General features: G+C 58.8%; 1 protein-coding gene across 4 annotated transcripts; it reads right to left on the bottom strand.

Moving 5' to 3' along the window:
- Nucleotides 1-3,605: 3,605 nt before the first annotated feature.
- TFAP4 (transcription factor AP-4) lies at nt 3,606-16,006 on the bottom strand. 4 transcript variants are annotated; one of them, XM_053364096.1, is made up of 7 exons: nt 15,898-16,006; nt 10,744-10,909; nt 8,499-8,597; nt 8,037-8,207; nt 7,527-7,673; nt 6,185-6,346; nt 3,606-4,950 (listed from the first exon to the last, which is right to left on the bottom strand). In XM_053364096.1, exons 2-7 carry the CDS (start codon nt 10,816-10,818, stop codon nt 4,759-4,761), a joined length of 846 nt encoding a protein of 281 aa, XP_053220071.1. In that variant the 5' UTR covers nt 10,819-10,909; nt 15,898-16,006; the 3' UTR covers nt 3,606-4,758. The 4 variants fall into 4 exon arrangements, with proteins under 4 accessions (XP_053220071.1, XP_053220068.1, XP_053220069.1 ...); XM_053364093.1 differs by lacking the exon at nt 15,898-16,006 and adding an exon at nt 13,482-13,674; XM_053364094.1 differs by lacking the exon at nt 15,898-16,006 and adding an exon at nt 13,482-13,673 and having other exon boundaries at nt 7,581-7,673.
- Nucleotides 16,007-16,322: the final 316 nt, after the last annotated feature.

Genomic DNA, 16,322 nt, shown 5'->3' with positions numbered 1-16,322 from the left:
CGTTTACCTTCCCGCCGGAGCAATACCTATTTATCTACTTGCACTTTGACGTGCTTTTAAACTGCTAGGTGGGCAGGAGCAGGGACCGAGCAACGGGAGCTCACCCCGTCGCGGAGATTCAAACCGCTGACCTTCTAATTGGCAAATCCTAGGCTCTGTGGTTTAACCCACAGCACCACCCGTGTCCCTTAAGGGAATACATACATACATACATGCATACATGCATACATACATACATGTGTGCTGATGGGACCCAACAGCAGAAGAGGCCAGGCAGCTAGAGACAGTCCTGGAGAAGGCGTGGCACTTCAAGCGAGTGACTCTGGCCGCCTTCCTTAGTCCTGGGCACACGCTGGGCAACCTTCAGGAAGCAAGCAGCTGCTCCCCATCAGCCCCAGCTGGATGCCTGCCTCTTCCTTGGCTCATCTGTGTGGCTTTTCCAGTGCAACACCCCTCTGCCGCAACACCCCCCATTTCCCTCCTGCCGTTCTGGGTGGTGGGCCTGTTTGGCCTGAAATCCACTTCCACACAGAGCATGAGCTGCACAGCCCCTCGGACGATTCAAGTAACAGCATGTGGGGAAACGGGTGGAGCTGGGAGAGAAGGAGGTGCCCCCCTCCGCTCCCCCCATGCCAAAAGAAAAAGAGAATAGTACCAGCTGGCAGGCTTGGCTCTCAGCACTGCATGATGCACATTGATGCACATTGAACATATGCATGTTGCACGATTCTCCTTACCTTTATTTCTCACAGTACGAAGACCTCTGGAACTGTGGGGCAAAGGTTTTCTGCCCAGCCGCTGGCCAGTCCCTCCTGCGCCACCCTTGAGCTAGTGAGCAGCCTTGATGTGTGGATCCAGAACTGGACTCCACAGTCACTTACGGACTCACTGTTAAGACTGTGTTCATGGAAGACAATCTTACTCGGCTACAAGGGATTGCCAGAGAAGATGTGCCCTTGAGACAAGGAAATGTCCTGGCCCCTCTTGGCATACACAACCAAAAGGCAGTCACGGGTCCCCAGGAGGAGACAGAGGGCATTCCTTCACCCTATGGTTTCGTGAAAGAACTTAAAAATCTTTAAAACTTGCTGAGCCGTCACCTAGACATCTTTCAATGCCTGCGTCCTACACAGGGTTGGTGTTTTGGAATGTCTCCCTCTGGTGGGAAACCCGGAAACTGCAGGCAAAGGAACCCAATTCCAAGCACAACCAAATTAGAGTGAAGTATTCACGCAAGCCCGGTATTGTGGGGGTGCCTGCCTGTGCGTGCATTTTTTGCTTATCGGCTGTTCTAACTTGCCTTGCACCCTCCTTCCAGGACTGTGAGGTGACCTCTGGTAGCAAACAGATACGGGGCAAGTGAGCTGCTTTGAACAGTGGGAGCCCAAGCAGTTCCAGCGCCAGAGACCAGGTGAGAGCCCCCTCCCAAGCACAGGTGCTGCCATTGTTTGTTTTTGGACCCAATTCAAGGTGCTTGCATTTGTGTTCAAAGCCCTAAATGACTCAGGCCCCAAATACCTGCAAGGCTGCCTGCTTCCCTACACTCTCTCAGGTGCCGAGACTGGTAAAGGGGGCCCTCTTGGTTGTTCCTCCACCCTCTGGGGCTTGGGGGTGGCTGCCCAGGGGGAGAGGCCTTCTCTGTGGTGGCCCTTGAGCTGTGGGACTCCCTCCCCACAGTGCCATGCCTGACACCTTCATTGCACAACTTCTTGCCTTTGACCCTTGAGTTGTCATGTTTTTACAGCTCACCTTATTTTGGGGTGATTGAAGTTGTTTTGCACTGTTTTTAATACATATTGTACTTTCATATCAATGTTTCTTAATTTAGGGGTGTATGGGATATTGATAGGGGGAGCACTGTGATCCTTCTGGGGTAGTTTGTCCACCTTTGGTCCCCACCCTGCCCTCCCTCCCCTGTGGCTCCTAGAAGCCGTCAGCATGTGACAGTGGCCACAATCCCAGCATGGCTTCGACTAGCTGGCTCAACCAGGTGAGGGGAGCTGCTGGGTCTCAAAACCTAGGACTTTTCCTGCATGCAAAGACAAACTATGGCAGATGGAGCAGAGACCAAGAGTGGGTCAAACGGTCAAGAAAGCAGGTTCTGCATGTGCTGTGCAGCGCTCCGTCTCCCTCCGTCTCCCTGTTCTGGCTTTGGGCTTAGCTGCGCAGCCTGCATTCGCTCCATAAGATGCACACACATTTTCCCTTACTTTTTAGAAGGGAAAAAGTGCGTCCTACAGAGTGAAAAATACGGTACATCCCACAGAAATACAGAGTGGAGTCCCTAAGCCGGCTGGGTGGTGCTTTGTGTGCCTCCTTCCAGCAACTCCTGCAGCTGGTGCCCAACATCCTGCTCTGCTTTCCTTTGGACCCCCATCAGCGAGGCCGAGAGGGGGGTCTTGTCGTCTGGGCAGCCCAGGACCTCCATGCTCACTGCCCAGGCTTGTGCCCAGAGGGTCACTTCAGTGCTGCTAACGCAGCAATAATAATGCAGAGGGCAGCAGATATGAATTACCGATATGAGTACCAGCCACAGCAGGCACCGTGATCCTCCAGCAGTTTGACTTCACTCCCAGAGGCACACTCCACTGTCTCTCGTGACAGATGGATACCAGAAATATACAGTGGTACTTTGGTTTTTGAACGTCTTGGAAGTCAAACGTTTCAGTTTTCGAATGCTGAAAAGCCGGAAGTACCTGCTTCGGTTTTCAAAAGCACCACGGAAGTTGAACAGGAAATGCGGCTTCCATTTTGAGTTTTCCGTAAGTAAATGCTTCAGTTTTCAAACGTTTCAGAAGTCAAATGGTCTTCCGGAATGGATTACGTTTGAAAACCAGGAAGAAGAAGAAGAGGAGGAGGAGGAGGAGGAGGAGGAGGAGGAGGAGGAGGAGGAGGAGTCTGGATTTGATATCCCACTTTATCGATACCCTAGGGAGTCTCAAAGCGGCTAACATTCTCCTTTCCCTTCCTCCCCCACAACAGTCTGTGAGGTGAGTGGGGCTGAGAGACTTCAGAGAAGTGTGACTGGCCCAAGGTCACCCAGCAGCTGCATGTGGAGGAGCGGAGACACGAACCCGGTTCACCAGATTACGAGTCCACTGCTCTTAAGCACTACACCACACTGGCGATGTACCACTGCATATAATTCTTTTTTATTTTATTGCTTTTTCTATTTTTTAGAGGTTCTTATTTTTACCTGTAAGCCACCTTGAATCCCTATCAGGGCAAAAGTAGTAGTAGTAATTTGCTGTAACCCTGCCCTGAGGCCTTAGGGAGAAAGGTGGGTAATAAATTCTAATACAGTGGTACCTCTGGATGCTAACGGGATCCGTTCTGGAGCCCCGTTCGCATCCAGAGCAGAACGCAACCCGCATCTGTGGGTCGCAATTCGCCGCTTCTGCGCATGACGTCATTTTGAGCGTCTGCACATGCGCAAGCGGCGAAACCTGGAAGTAACATATTCCATTACTTCCGGGTCACAGCTGAGTGTAACCTGAAAACACTCAACCTGAAGCGACTTTAACACGAGGTATGACTGTAATAATTAGAGAAGATGCAGCCCCCAAGTCCGCACCCCAAAGACCAACACCCCAGACAAAGGCATCTAAAAAACAAAGTACAAACTTTATTTTGTTTCTTTACAAAGGCACAAGCCTCATTTTTCCCACTTTCTTAACAAAATATAATAGCATCTCAATGAACACGAAGACCCGAAAACTGTAAAAAAAGAGAAAAAAAGAACAAAAACAAAACAGAAAAACCATATAAAAAAATGAAAGAACTGAGGAACAGCTGCGGCTGGGGAGGAACCTACCAAATACCAACAGCCCTAAACAACACTGGCCTAGGCCTCTAGCCAAATTGGGGGAAGCTGGGTGGGGGGACGGGGAAGGACGCAACAAAAAGCAACAATCACAGAACACGCACGCCCTCATGACCCAGTCGGACCCACGGAACAGATTAAGTGCTTCGAAAAAAAGGAGGAAAGAAGCCACGGGGGTGGGGGGGGGAGCCAAAAGTGGCCAACGTGGCAGGCTGCGGCCCACCCCAGAAACGGCGCCATCTTTGAAAAGGGACACCCCCCACCCAGACTGCAGCTAAGGCCAAAAACCTGAACTGGCCCCCTGAGAACGGAGGGAAGCCTGCCGTCCCATGATGCAGGAGGGGACTGCAGGCAGGGGCCCCCGGGGTGGCAGCGTGGGCACTGGCCCTGCTATGGGCAGACCTTCCGTCGCCCCCTGGGTCCTTTTGCCTCCCCTGGGGGTGATGCCAAGGAACCAAGCCCCGGGCAGAGCTCGTGAGGAGGCAGTCCTTGAGGGGCCCTTGCAAGGCCAACTAGCAGGGAGGAAACAGGAGGCCCAGAGAAGTCTATTTGGGGGGGGGGCGACTGGGGAGGCAAGGCAACCCAACAGGGCCTAGGAGGGTGCCAGGAGATGGGGGCACCTGCCACTCTGTGTGGCCGCAGGCAATTTATATGAACGTTCCCCCCTGAGTATTTGGGGCTCCAATCTGGCCCACACGGTCGCATGCAGGCCAGGCACTCTAAAAACCCCCGTGCTGCTGCCCCCTCCCTGTTGGCTTTGAAGAGGGCAAGGATTCGGCCCCTGCAGGTTCTAACGCTCCCGTTTACAGTATCGAAAGGTCATAAAAGAGACCCGAATTCCATGGTATTTTGTAAAAAAATTCAGCGCAAGTTTCTCCGAAGTCCCCTCACCCACACCCTGCCCGCCTGCCCGCCCCCCCGCGGCCAGGTGGGGGTCAGGGCATCTCGGCTTTGCTGTGCTCCATGGAGTCGCTGTCATCCGCCTCGGAGTCGGAGGCCGTGTCCGAGTTGGAGGGCTCCAGGCCGGTCCGCGCAGGGGTCACGATGACGGCACGACGGCGCTCCTCCTCCTCTTCCTCCTCCTCCAGCAGCCGCTTCTCCTGTGTCCCCTCGATGTGCTGGATTGCCTGGTTTTTTTGGGGGGGAGACACCAGTGTGAGACAGCAAGCTGGCCCCCTGAATCTCCCCAACACACACCCAAGGCTCTGTCTGTGGAAAAGAAGCTCCCAGGAGCTGCCTAAGATCAGAGAGCCCTCAGGAAGAGTCCTTGGCTATGTCTACCGGCAGACGGAGGGCCCTGCGGGGTCTAACCAGATCAGGGGCCCCTGCAAGGTCTCAGACCCAGGTGGGGGGATTGCAGAGGGGCCTTCCCCAACCCCTTCGTACCCCAGAGCCTTTGAGCTGTCTGGGACTGCTCAGAATCAGGTCCGCGTCTGCCAACAGGAACCTCCCACAAATCCTTCCCTCTCAAGGTGCTGAGGATCGAAGCTGGGACTAAACGGCACCAAGCAGCGTCAAGGAAGGCTCAGTGGCTAGAGCACCTGCTTTGCATGCAGAAGGTCCTGGATTCAGCTTCTGGGGATTCAGCCCCAGGGAAGGGGAGCTTCCCCCCTCTTCTCCCTTCCCCTGACCCCAAAGGGATCGCAGGAGAGCCCGTTGAGCAGCAAAACCTCAAAAGCGCTGCGGGGTCTAAGATTTTGCGGACCTCAGACTACCCCCACAGAAGCTTTCTGCTACGAAAAAGGAGCCACAAGACCCTGCGTCATTTTTTAACAGGAGTGCATCTCAAAAATAGCAAACCACACCCAAAATTGCACATGGATGAGACACCTCCATCTCCCGCCAGGCTTAGAGGTTCTCTATAGAGGGCTGCCCCCCTGAGCCCCCCCCCAACTGCTCTAGAAGGATCCAACATCTCTTTCCTTGCCTGGCACTGCGGAAAAGGTGGATGGGACCGGTGGGGGGGGCAGGGGCTGGGGAAACCAAGACAGATGGCCGGGGTAGAAATACTAAATTATCATTATAAATTATTATTATGGGGGCTTCTCAAACAGCAACTAACAACACTTGTCTAGGGAAACAGGACACATTTGGTGCATTTGTGGGGGCTTCTGTCTTCTAGGGCAGGTGCAGGACACCTCAAGTGAACCCTCAGCACCTGGAGTGATTGACTGTTGGGCTCACTCACTCGAGCCATGCAGCGCTTCTGCAGTCCGATGCCTAGCTAGGCCATTGGCCCATCCCCTTGTACCCAGGGGATCCCTCCCTAGGGATGCCGCTGGGGATCTGAACCTGGGACCTCCTGCGTCCAAATTCAACGCTCCCCTGCCCCCCCCCCGGACGCGGGTCTCCCCGTCTCACCTGAACGATGGTATCCAGATTCTGCCTGGATGTGGAGATAGTGTTGATCACGGAGGACGGGCCCATGGTTACCACGGTGACGTGGTGAGAGGGTGGCAGCGGCGCAGGCACGATCACAGTCGGGTGGTGGGTGGGGGCTGGGGGGCCGTGTGCCGACAAGAGCTGCGGGGGGAGAGAAAAAGAGACCGGCCGTGTCACCAGGAGCCGCCTCTAAGAAGGTCCTGCGGTCAGAATGGCTGAGCCTGGAGCAGATAAGACCTCGGAGCAGGGAGTTGGCTCTGGCCTAGAGAGGCAGCCACAAGCCACTCCTGGCTCCTGACGGGGGGTGGGGGTCTCCCTTTGTCCTGGGGGACTCAAGCCCGTCTGGAGGGGAGAGCAGAGGCTGCAGCCTTGGCCTCCTAGACCCCCCCCCCCAAGAACAAAGGCAGCAGCATGGGCTGGGGTTTGTTGCAGGCAGGTGACCTGCGCTGTGCCCCCCAACCCCGACCCACAGGGCTCCCCCTGCTGCTTGAACTCGTGGAGCAAGGGCTTGGAAGAGGCAGACCCCGGGGTGGAAGCGAGAGGTGGGAGAATGACTACATGGCTTCAGGCCTCTCCCTGCAGGGGAAGCCCAGAGACAGTACAGGGTGTGCTGCTCCCCCCACCCTCCAGGAAGGAGCTGGGGACAGCAAGGCACCTCCAAGAAGATGTGGGCAACCCAGGCAGGCAGGCAACAGGGCATGAGAAGGTCAGAAGGGCATATTGCATCAGGCCATTGGCCCATCTAGGGTCCTGTTTTGACAGCAGCCGCCCAGGCGCCCATTTGGGGAAGCGCATGAGCAGAATATGAGCACCAGACCCTTCTCCTGCCCCCTGGTTTTGCCCCACCGTCAAGCTGCAAAAGGCAGCTGAGATTTCCTAGCACCACAGAAGCACTGCAGAAGCAGCAGCCAGGCCTGCAGGGGCTGGGGCTGTGCCACAGAGGGGAGGGCAGTTCCCGCAAGACCCCTGCCCCCCAATTCCAGCCGGAGCTGCAAGGGAAAGCCTCTTGCCAAACGCTCCACAGCTACGGAAGCGTGGAACCTGGCCGAGCGGCAGTGGCTTGCCGGGGATGGAGCCCCCGAGATTCCTGCCTGCCTAGGTGTGCAAGGACCCTCCCCGGGGGGAAGGAAGCATTGCTGCAGCAGCCAAGCCCACCAGGCCCCCAGGTGAATGCTGAGCCCTCCTTCGGGAGGCGCTGTCCATCTCCCTTGGATTTTAGCCCCCACGAGTCTCCCGGGGGACTCTGGGGGCTGAGGCAAGAGCGCTGGCACCCCCAGCTGCATCCCAAGGGGGCTGAGTGGGAGGCAAGCCGCGCACTCACCTGGGGGCGGCCCTGCTGCTGGTGCTCAGGTGTCTCCTGGCGCAGGAGCCTCACCTGTTCCTGCTGCTGCTGCTGCTGCTGGAGCTGAACTTGCTGCGCAATCACCTTCAGCTTCTCGGGGTACATGTGGGCCTCTAAGGAGCGCACCTGCCGGGGGACCAGGAGAAGAAGGCCCTGTCATGGGCTGGGAGGGCACGGCAACACCCCACAAAGGCCACAGAGAGGGCCAGGCACTCAGTGTGCCAGTCGGGTGCACAATGGGCATATCCTGTTCTGCACCCCATTTGCAAGGGAAACCAAATTCCTTGGCCAAACCCTGCTACTCTTTGCCCTCTCTGTTCCTCCAGAAACAATCTGGGGCCTTCACTAGTTTGACAGCACCCTGAAGGATGCAGCCCCGGGAGGTTGCTCCTCCTGACTGTGGGGCCAGGGAAGTGGTCCAAGCAATCTCCCCTCCCAGCCAAGCCCACGGAGACCCCATGACTCAGGCGATGCCCCCCATCCTCTCACCTGCTCCTCCAGCATCAGGCGGACGGAGCGCTCCTTGTCCAGCTGTTGGCGCAGCTCAATCATCTCCCGGCGGAGGTCCTCGGCCTTCTCGTCCTCCCAGATGTCTGGGGACCCGATGCCCTCGTCTTTGTCCTCCGCCCTCCGCCGCTTCGGGGAGGAGCCGCTGAACTCCTGGCCAAGCAGATGCAGCGTGAGCATCAGGGATGGGGAGGCCGGGGAGAGAGAGAAGGCCTGCCCTCCACTTCCTCCTCTAATGCAGCCAAGCGGCGACCAAGAGGGCATGGCTCAGCCATGCAAAGCAAGCCACAGGCTTGTGGCAGCTCCAGGGAGAAAAGGAGCACATGCAGAGGCCCCCCACCCTCTATGCATAGAGGAGACCCCCCCCCCAAGTCTGGAGTGTTATGAGCGCACTCTCTCACACACACACACGCACACGCACATGGGAGCAGCCTCAGCAGATACCTGGATGAACCTCTTGAGCTGGGCGTTCTGCTGCAGCAAACGTGTCTTCTCCTGTTCCAAAGAGAAGATGTACTCTGCTGTCTGCTGGAGAATCGCTGCCTGGGGAGGGGCAATTGGAAGGTGGGGGGGGTGCAGAGTCAAACATAAAACCCAGCATGTATTATCATCATCAAAATGCAAAATAGAAGTGCAAAATAAATAGTTAAAACATTTATATCCTCCTCCCACAAACACATTGGTCTGGCACCTGAAGGTGTAGGATGAAGGGGCCAGGCGAACCTCTCTGAGGAAAGCATTCCACAAATGTGGAGCCACCACAGAAAAGGCCCTCTTCTCATGTTGCCACCCTACGGACCTCCTGTGGAGGAGGCACGCCAAGAAGGGCCTCAGAAGATGATCTCAGGGTCTAGGTAGGTTCACATGGAAAGAGGCAGTTCTTGAGGTATTGCAGTCCTGAGCCGTTGAAGGATTTCTAGGTCAAAACCAGCACTTGGAATTGGACGCCGAAATTAATTGGCAGTCAATGCAGTTGGGCCAGGATTGGCGTAAGATGCTCAAACCGCCGTGCTCCAGTGAGCAACCTGGCCGCTGAATTCTGCACCAGCTGAAGTTTACAATCAATCTCCAGAGGCAGCCCCATGTAGAACACCTGGCAGTAACCCAACCTAGAGCCCTGGTCCCAAACAAGCCCTTTTCCAGCTCAAGGGGAGGACCAGACTAAACTGGGTCCCCACAGAGAAGACGAAGATGCAGCTCTTCCACAAGCAGGCAGACCACTTATGAACAGGGGTTTGGGGGGGCACAGGCAGAGAGACCTGGCCAGAGACATGGTGCCCCTTGCGCCCTCCTTCAGGTCAGCTGGGAAAGCAAACTGCTGCTCCTTCTCCTAAGCAGCCTTGGGCTTCCTGGGATGACTCCCGAGTGTCTCTCTGGGGGGGTGTTGGTTCGCCTCCTGCCTTTGCTCAAAGGAGCAGAAAAGGCAGCACAGAGGGTCTCTTCTCCCTCCAGCCAAATTTTATCCTCATAACAGCTCAGTGAGGAAGCTCAGGCTGAGAGTTGGTGACTGGCTGACCTGGAGGTGGGCTTTAAAAAAGACAGTGTTCGGACCTTTCCGCACAGGGGACTCGCCATCCCCTTGATGATATTGGCGGCCCTTTTTTGAACCTTTTCCAACTCTACAATATCCCCTTTGAGGAGAGCTGGCCTGAACTGTACACAGTATTCCAAATGCAGCCCCATCATTTGAACGATGGCATTATGGTAGTGGCAGTTTTGCTTTCTATTCCTTTCCTAAAGATCCCTAGCATGGAATTTGCCTTTTTACAGCTGCAGATCACTGGGTCCACATCATCTTTGAGCCAGCTGCCACAACCATCAGTTCAGACCCCAGGAGCATCTATGTGAAATTAAGATTATTATTTTTTGCCCAAACGTGCATCACTTTACCTTTGTTTATACAGTCATACCTCGGGTTACAGCCGCTTCAGGTTGCGTTTTTTCAGGTTGCGGACCGCCGAAACCTGGAAGTACTGGAACAGGTTACTTCCGGGTTTCGGCAGTCACGCATGCGCAGAAGTGCTAAATTGCGCTTTGCGCATAAGCGCCAAATCGCAACCCGCGCGTGCACAGACGTGGGTTGCAAACGCTGCGAGTTGCAAACGTGCATCCCACACGGATCGCATTTACAACCCAAGTGTCCATTGTGCACTGAACTGCATTTGTGATTTTACCACCCATTCGCTCCTTTCAAAGCTTTTCTCTTCCTGGTTCAACCACCCTCAACAATTTAGTGCCATTGGCAGACTTGGCCACCTCAGTGCTCACATTGAGCACAAGATTGTTTATGAACAAATTAAAAAGCCCCCATACCAATCCTTGGGGGACTCCACTTTCTACCTCTCTCCATTGGGAGAACTGCCCATTGATTCCTCCTCTCTGTTTCCAGTTTCTAACCAAATCCTGCTCCCTAAGAGGACCTCTCCCCTTATCGCGCGGCAGCTAGACTTAGTACTAAGGTTAAACTCAAGTGGAATCCTAGGAGACAGGAGCCTCCAGCCAAGCTCCTTGCATCTGGTACACAGAAAATGCCAAGCCCAGCTGCTCCCCATCCCAACCCCTGTCCACTGCCACAATCACCAGCAATTTTTTGGGGGGGCGGGGTCATACGTGGCACAGCACAGAAGTCTCCAGAAAGGACTAGCAGGCAGCCCTGGTGAGGAAAGGGCTTTGTGCGCCTGACCCTTACCTTGCTGAGCTTCTCCCCATCCGTGTGTGGGATGAGGGTCTTCAGCGACTGGAACCCTGCGTTGATGCTTTGCATGCGGCGGCGCTCATTGCTGTTGGCAATCTCCCTGCGTATCCGCCGCTCCTGGTCCCTTTGCGTCTCTGGGGTCAGCGGGATGTTGGCCAGGCTGCGGGGGAGACGAGCAGCTTTAAGGGAGGCTCAGTCCCTCTGTGGCCCTGCACCCCTGGAGAACAGCTGCCTGCCAGCGGGCCCCAGGGCTGGGGGATGCCATGGCTGCCCAGAGGGTGTAGGGCTAAAGCTCCTGCCCGCTCTGGTCAGCACAGCCAACAGCCAGGGATGGGGGAAGTCAGGACACACCATTGCAAAGAGGACAAAGGGTCTGATTTGGCACAGAGTGAGATCACGCCTGCCTGCCCAAATAACACACAATTTGACTGAAATGCCCGGTTGGGTCCTGTCCTGAGAAATGAGCAGGGGCTCATTTTCTTTTAATGCCTTAAAATGAAACGTCAACACCGCGTTGGCCTCTAAAGCAGATCCCTGCAGCCTGGGAACTCGAGTGCTCCCATGGAGAGATGGGGACCCATCCGGTCCCAGGCAGGTCCACGCCTTAGAGGGCTCAGGCTGGCAGGCTAACTCCACCCTGAATGGCACAAGCTGCCCCAAAGCCTCAGAACCATTGCCTAGAGGGACCTGCAGGTAGCTGGAAGGAGGAAAAGGATGCGACCTGTCTGGCTGCAGCCAACAAGCGATGCATTATCCCCCCTGAATGGAGAGCTGATCCAGGGATGTGCTGGGCCTCAGGCCAACTAATATGCAGCAATGACTTTTTTAAATAAACAAAAAATCACTTTGGGGCATACCAAAGAGTTAAGACAGAAAAGTTTTTTAATATGCCCAACTATTCAATACAAAGTCAACTCACAGCTGCAGGACTGTCTCTCAGCACAAGACCCCCACGAGGCGGGGGTGGGGGGTGCGCTCCCGGTTTGGCAGGCAGCAAGATCCGACCGAGGAGGAGAGAGAGGCTAGAGACAAACTGGGGGTGCTTTTTACACAATTGCTTTATTCCTTTCTTTGTGCATTGTGTGTAGACTGCAGATATCAATTGAAGGAGCCAAGCTTCAAGGGGCCTTTGGTCAAGCAGGTTCCCTGCACAGGGCCAAGAGCCTGAACATCTGTTTGACTTCAGTCCTTCCCACAAGGCGCTGGTCTTTTAGACCTCCTCCAACTCCTTAGAAAAACTCTCCTCTGTCTCCGGACTGAGATCTTGGACCAGGCAGAACTGCTCTCTGCTGGCGCTAAGAGAACCCAGAGGAGGAATGTGCAACTGGCCGCTACCTGGGAGCAAGAGGGAGGGGTCGCGGGAGGCCACCTGGACGCGCAGAGGAATCCCACCACACCATTTGTGATGGGTTCAAATCCCGCGGTCCCTGGGCTCCGGCTGGCACCTGAAAGCCACCGTTTGCCAATGCATAAAAGGCGGGGGGGGGGCAGGTAAGCCAGGTGTATGTGGCGGGAAAAGAGTCTGGGGGGCCGGCCAGACGGGCAGCGACCAGGGCCAAAATTTGGAGCGGAATCACCCCCCCCCAGCAGCGGGGGACCCTCTGCCCCGACCAACCCGCCCTGCCCCGCGCTCTGGCCGCAGGAGCTCAGCCGAGCTCGCCGGGGTACCAGCGGGAAGCGGGGCTGCCCCACTGAGCAGCCCCCTCCTGCACGGGCAGGGGGTCCCGCGCCCCCGCCGGAGCCCCGGGAACAGAGCGGCAAGAGCGCGGCGAAGGGTCCCGGGCTCCCTTTGTCTGGCTGCAGCCGCTCGGCTCCCTTCCCTTCCCGCTGCCCCGGGCACAAAGGCGGCCCGCCGGGCGAGGAGCGCGGCGGCCCCACGCGGAAGACGCGGCCCTGCAAACCAGCGGGCCAGGCCTTCCCCGCGCGGCCTCCGCGGCGGCCGCAGCCCGAGCCACGTGCGCGGCTGGCCGGGAGCGCCCGGGCGCCTTTGTGCGGAGCGGCGGCGGCAGCGTGGCCCGGCCGAGCGCAGCACTACATGTCCCGGCAGCCCGCGGCGGAAAGGCCCGCCCCTTCGGAGGCTGCACAGTCACCGCCAGGCTAGGCCCGGCCGCCGCCGCCGGAGTCCCCACGCGGCCGGGCGGCGGCACCAGCGCCCCGGGGAGCCCCGACGGGGCGGCCGCCCAGCCCCGAAAGCCCCTCGCCCCAGGGGGAGGCCGGCCGGGCCCTGGGCGGGCGGCGAGGGAGCCGAGGGGCAGGCGAGGGAGCCGCGGCGGCATGGCTGCCTTGTGCCCTCCTCCCTCCCTCGCCCGCCCAGCTGCACGCCTTCGCCCTCGCCGCGCCCGCCCGCCCGTCCGCTCGCGCTCCCGGCCCGGCAGCCCCTCGCCGCCGCCGCGCTCCCTCGGCGGGGCTGGGAACGGGCGCGCAGCCAGGCAGGCGCAGCGAGCGCAGCAGGTCGGCGGCGGCAGCATGGCCGGGGCGCCCGCTCTGCCTGCAAACAGACCCACGTGCTCCCGCCAGCGGCCCTCCCGCCGCTCCGGGGGGCGACCGGGCGCGTCCCGAGGGAGACCCTGCCGCCCTCCCCGCGCAGCCCCGGCCCGGAGCGCACGGGGGTCCCGGGCAGCGGAGGCTCCCCCGCTCGGGCGGCCCGTGGCTCGGTGCCGCTCTCTCTCCCCCCCCCCGGCCCGGCCCTGCGCCGCTGCCCGTTTCCCGGGCTCGGCGGGGCGCACACCCACCTGCACAGCCCGCCGATCACCTCCTTCTCGGATTTCCTGAAGTGCTGCAGCGACGGCACCTTCTGCGCGGGCACCATGAAGTACTCCATGCCCGGCCGGGGCGCGCGGGAGGCGGAGGGAGGGAGGGAGCGGCGCCCGCGGGGATCGGGGCCGGGCAGGCGGCGAGGGGGCTGCGGGGGCGCGGGTGGGTGCGCGGCGGCAGCGTGTGCGTGTCCGTCCCCCGCCCGGCGGCGCCGCTGCTCCTCCTCGGCTCGCTCGCTCGCTCGCTCCTCCGTGCGGCTCCGGCTCCTCTGTGCGCGTCTCCTCAAGGCGGGAAACAGCTGGTGCGAGCGCAGCGCTCCCTCCCCGCCGGCGCCGCCTCCGCCAGCCACCGGCCCATGTAAACAAAGGACTATTTGCCGCGGCCCCCGCGCCCCGCCGCCGCCCCCCCGCCGCCGCCCCGGCCCGCGCGCGCCCCGCCCGCCGCCCCCGCCAACCCCGCGCCTCGCCTGGCCCCGCGCCCGCCCGCCCCGCCGCCCGCCCGGCCCGCGGCTGCCTGCGCCACTACGGGGTGATGCGGCCCATCAGCTGACGGCTTGGCACGGAGCAGCCCAGCAGGAGCGCACAGGCGGGCGGGCGGGCCAGGCGGCCCCCGAGGGGCCACCCCCCAACTTCCGAGGGGAAGCCACCCGCGTGGCCTTCGGGCGGCAGTCGCCGCGGGCTCGGACACCCCCCCCCCGCCAAGCGCGGGCTCTGCCCCGAGGAGCTTCCCATCTGCGCGCTGGTTGCAAAGGGAAGGGAGCGAGCAGGAGAGGCGCGCCGCGAGGCTCCAGCGCAGCAGCCTTTCCTGGAGGAAAGGGGCTTCTTTGCTCGCCAGTAAACACCCACAGGCGCTCAATCTTGCCCAGAGGAAGATCCTGGCACTGGCAGAGGCTCTTCTGGGGAACCTCTGGCCTGGCCCTTCTGGACCAGGATCTGCACAGCGCACGGCAGGCAAATCCTCCTGATCGGGGCCAGCAGGGACAGGCACCCTCTGCCCAGCCGGGACCTGGGGCATTTAATTGTGGCTTTCGTGCCAACTGCAGTTGGAATGCAGGGATATTTATTTATTACTGATATTAACATCACACCCACTCTGAGTCTGCCTAAATTTACAAAGGCCCTACATCCATGCTGGCAATAAAAGCCTTAAAATGAGGCAAGGAAGATAATTTCTCCTGTGGGTGACACGGATGACTCAAGGTTAACTAGTGGTGCAGCAAAAAGACTGCTAGCACATTTGCAAAATTAAGCTGAGTCCAGTATGGTTTCTGAAAAGCCAAGGGGCAGAAAATCCCACAAGTGGGGTAAAAATACAATAATAATACATTAGGAGTCCCCAGCAACTTGCAGCCCCTCCAGGACACGCAAAGCCCACATCCTGAGATGGACTTTCCCCTCTCCCTAACGGTTGGGCCGGCCCTTTCCTCACCAGCTCTTCTCCAGCTGCCTCCTCATCTTAGCTGACTGGTTCCCTGCCCCTTTGCAGCTGGTGCACCTTCTACTTTCAAGAGGGTGGGGAGGAGCCTGTGCTGTGCAGGTGTGTGTGCCATTTCTCCCCTCCCCCCCCAGGCAGCAGGTCAAGGCCCCTCTCCCCACTGAGGCCCTTGGGGGCCACCGGAAGGGCAGGCCAGAATGGGCTAGGCAGGCCAGAGGCCTGGTTCAAGTCTCCTTGGTCTGTGCAGGGCCTGAGCAGAAGAGTGTTGGTGGCCCCCTGCAGCCAGGCTGGGTCTGCAAGACGGAGTTGTTCTTGGGGAGCGGGTCGGCTCCGATGCACTTAGAGCCCAGCCCAACTATTGTCCTTTAGCGCCTGGGTGCCAGAGCATCCTTTATCTGACCAACAACTTGTCTTCTGGGAGGACAACCTTTTCTAACTCGGCCTCCCCCAGCTTGGTGCTCTTAGGATGTTCTGGCCCAGAATTCCCATCCACACCAGGTGGGGGGGAAGTGGTTCTGAGCAGTGACCCTCTCCTCCCTGCCACCATAACTGCACAGGCACACACTACCCTGCCTGGGGAAGAGGCAGGCAGGAACTCGCCCGCTGGAGGGGCAGTGCCAGGGACCCCTGGTTCTGAGCAGCAGATTTTGGAGAAGTGGTATTTTCTGCCTTACATCCCCTTGCGTTTTGTGGGGGGAGGGTTTCAACAGAGCAGCAGCAGCAGCAACCCAGAGCAGGATAGGACCTTTTGGGCCTTTTGGGGTGGGGTGACAAATGTCTGCTCCCCAGACGACAAGCACATCATTTGCCTCTTGCTGGTCTGGTCTAGAGCTCCTTCCAGCACCCTTTTAACCCTACTGGGGAGAGAACTCAGCAGTGGTGGTAGCCGTGAGCTACTCCCGCCCCCCTCTCCCAGCTGGCAGGCAGCCACGCTCCACTCCGCCCTGGCCACTCACTCACCTTGGCAAGGGACTTCCCCAAGCAGCTCTGAGGGTCTAACTGAGCTTGTCTGCCAACGCCCCGTCCCCAAAACAAGCCAGTACCAAGGAAGAGCCAGCTTCCGCCAAGCCTGGAGACTGGTTCACTTCTACTGCTGCAGCCGCTCTCTGCTGAGAACTCTTCTGCATAGCTGGGGCTGGTTCTCCCCCCTGCCGTGGCCCTGAGACCGCTGACCCCAGGGCAGCAGGAGCACTTGGGGTCCCCCCTTCTTCTGTTCCGCAACGGACGTGGCTCCAACTGCCAGGGAACTCTCAAGGCCCCGCATTCCGCCACCCCTCTTGGTCCAGGCCCAAGCCGCTGCCGCAGGGTGAAGGGAGAGGGAGGGACTCTCCCCATGCTCTGGCCAGTGACCAGGGGCAGCAGCCACACCTCGAAAGCCTCTGCGC

This window comes from Podarcis raffonei, chromosome 14 (assembly GCF_027172205.1).
Source record: "Podarcis raffonei isolate rPodRaf1 chromosome 14, rPodRaf1.pri, whole genome shotgun sequence".
NCBI classification, from domain to species: domain Eukaryota; kingdom Metazoa; phylum Chordata; class Lepidosauria; order Squamata; family Lacertidae; genus Podarcis; species Podarcis raffonei.
This window is presented reverse-complemented; position numbering and strand designations above follow the sequence as displayed.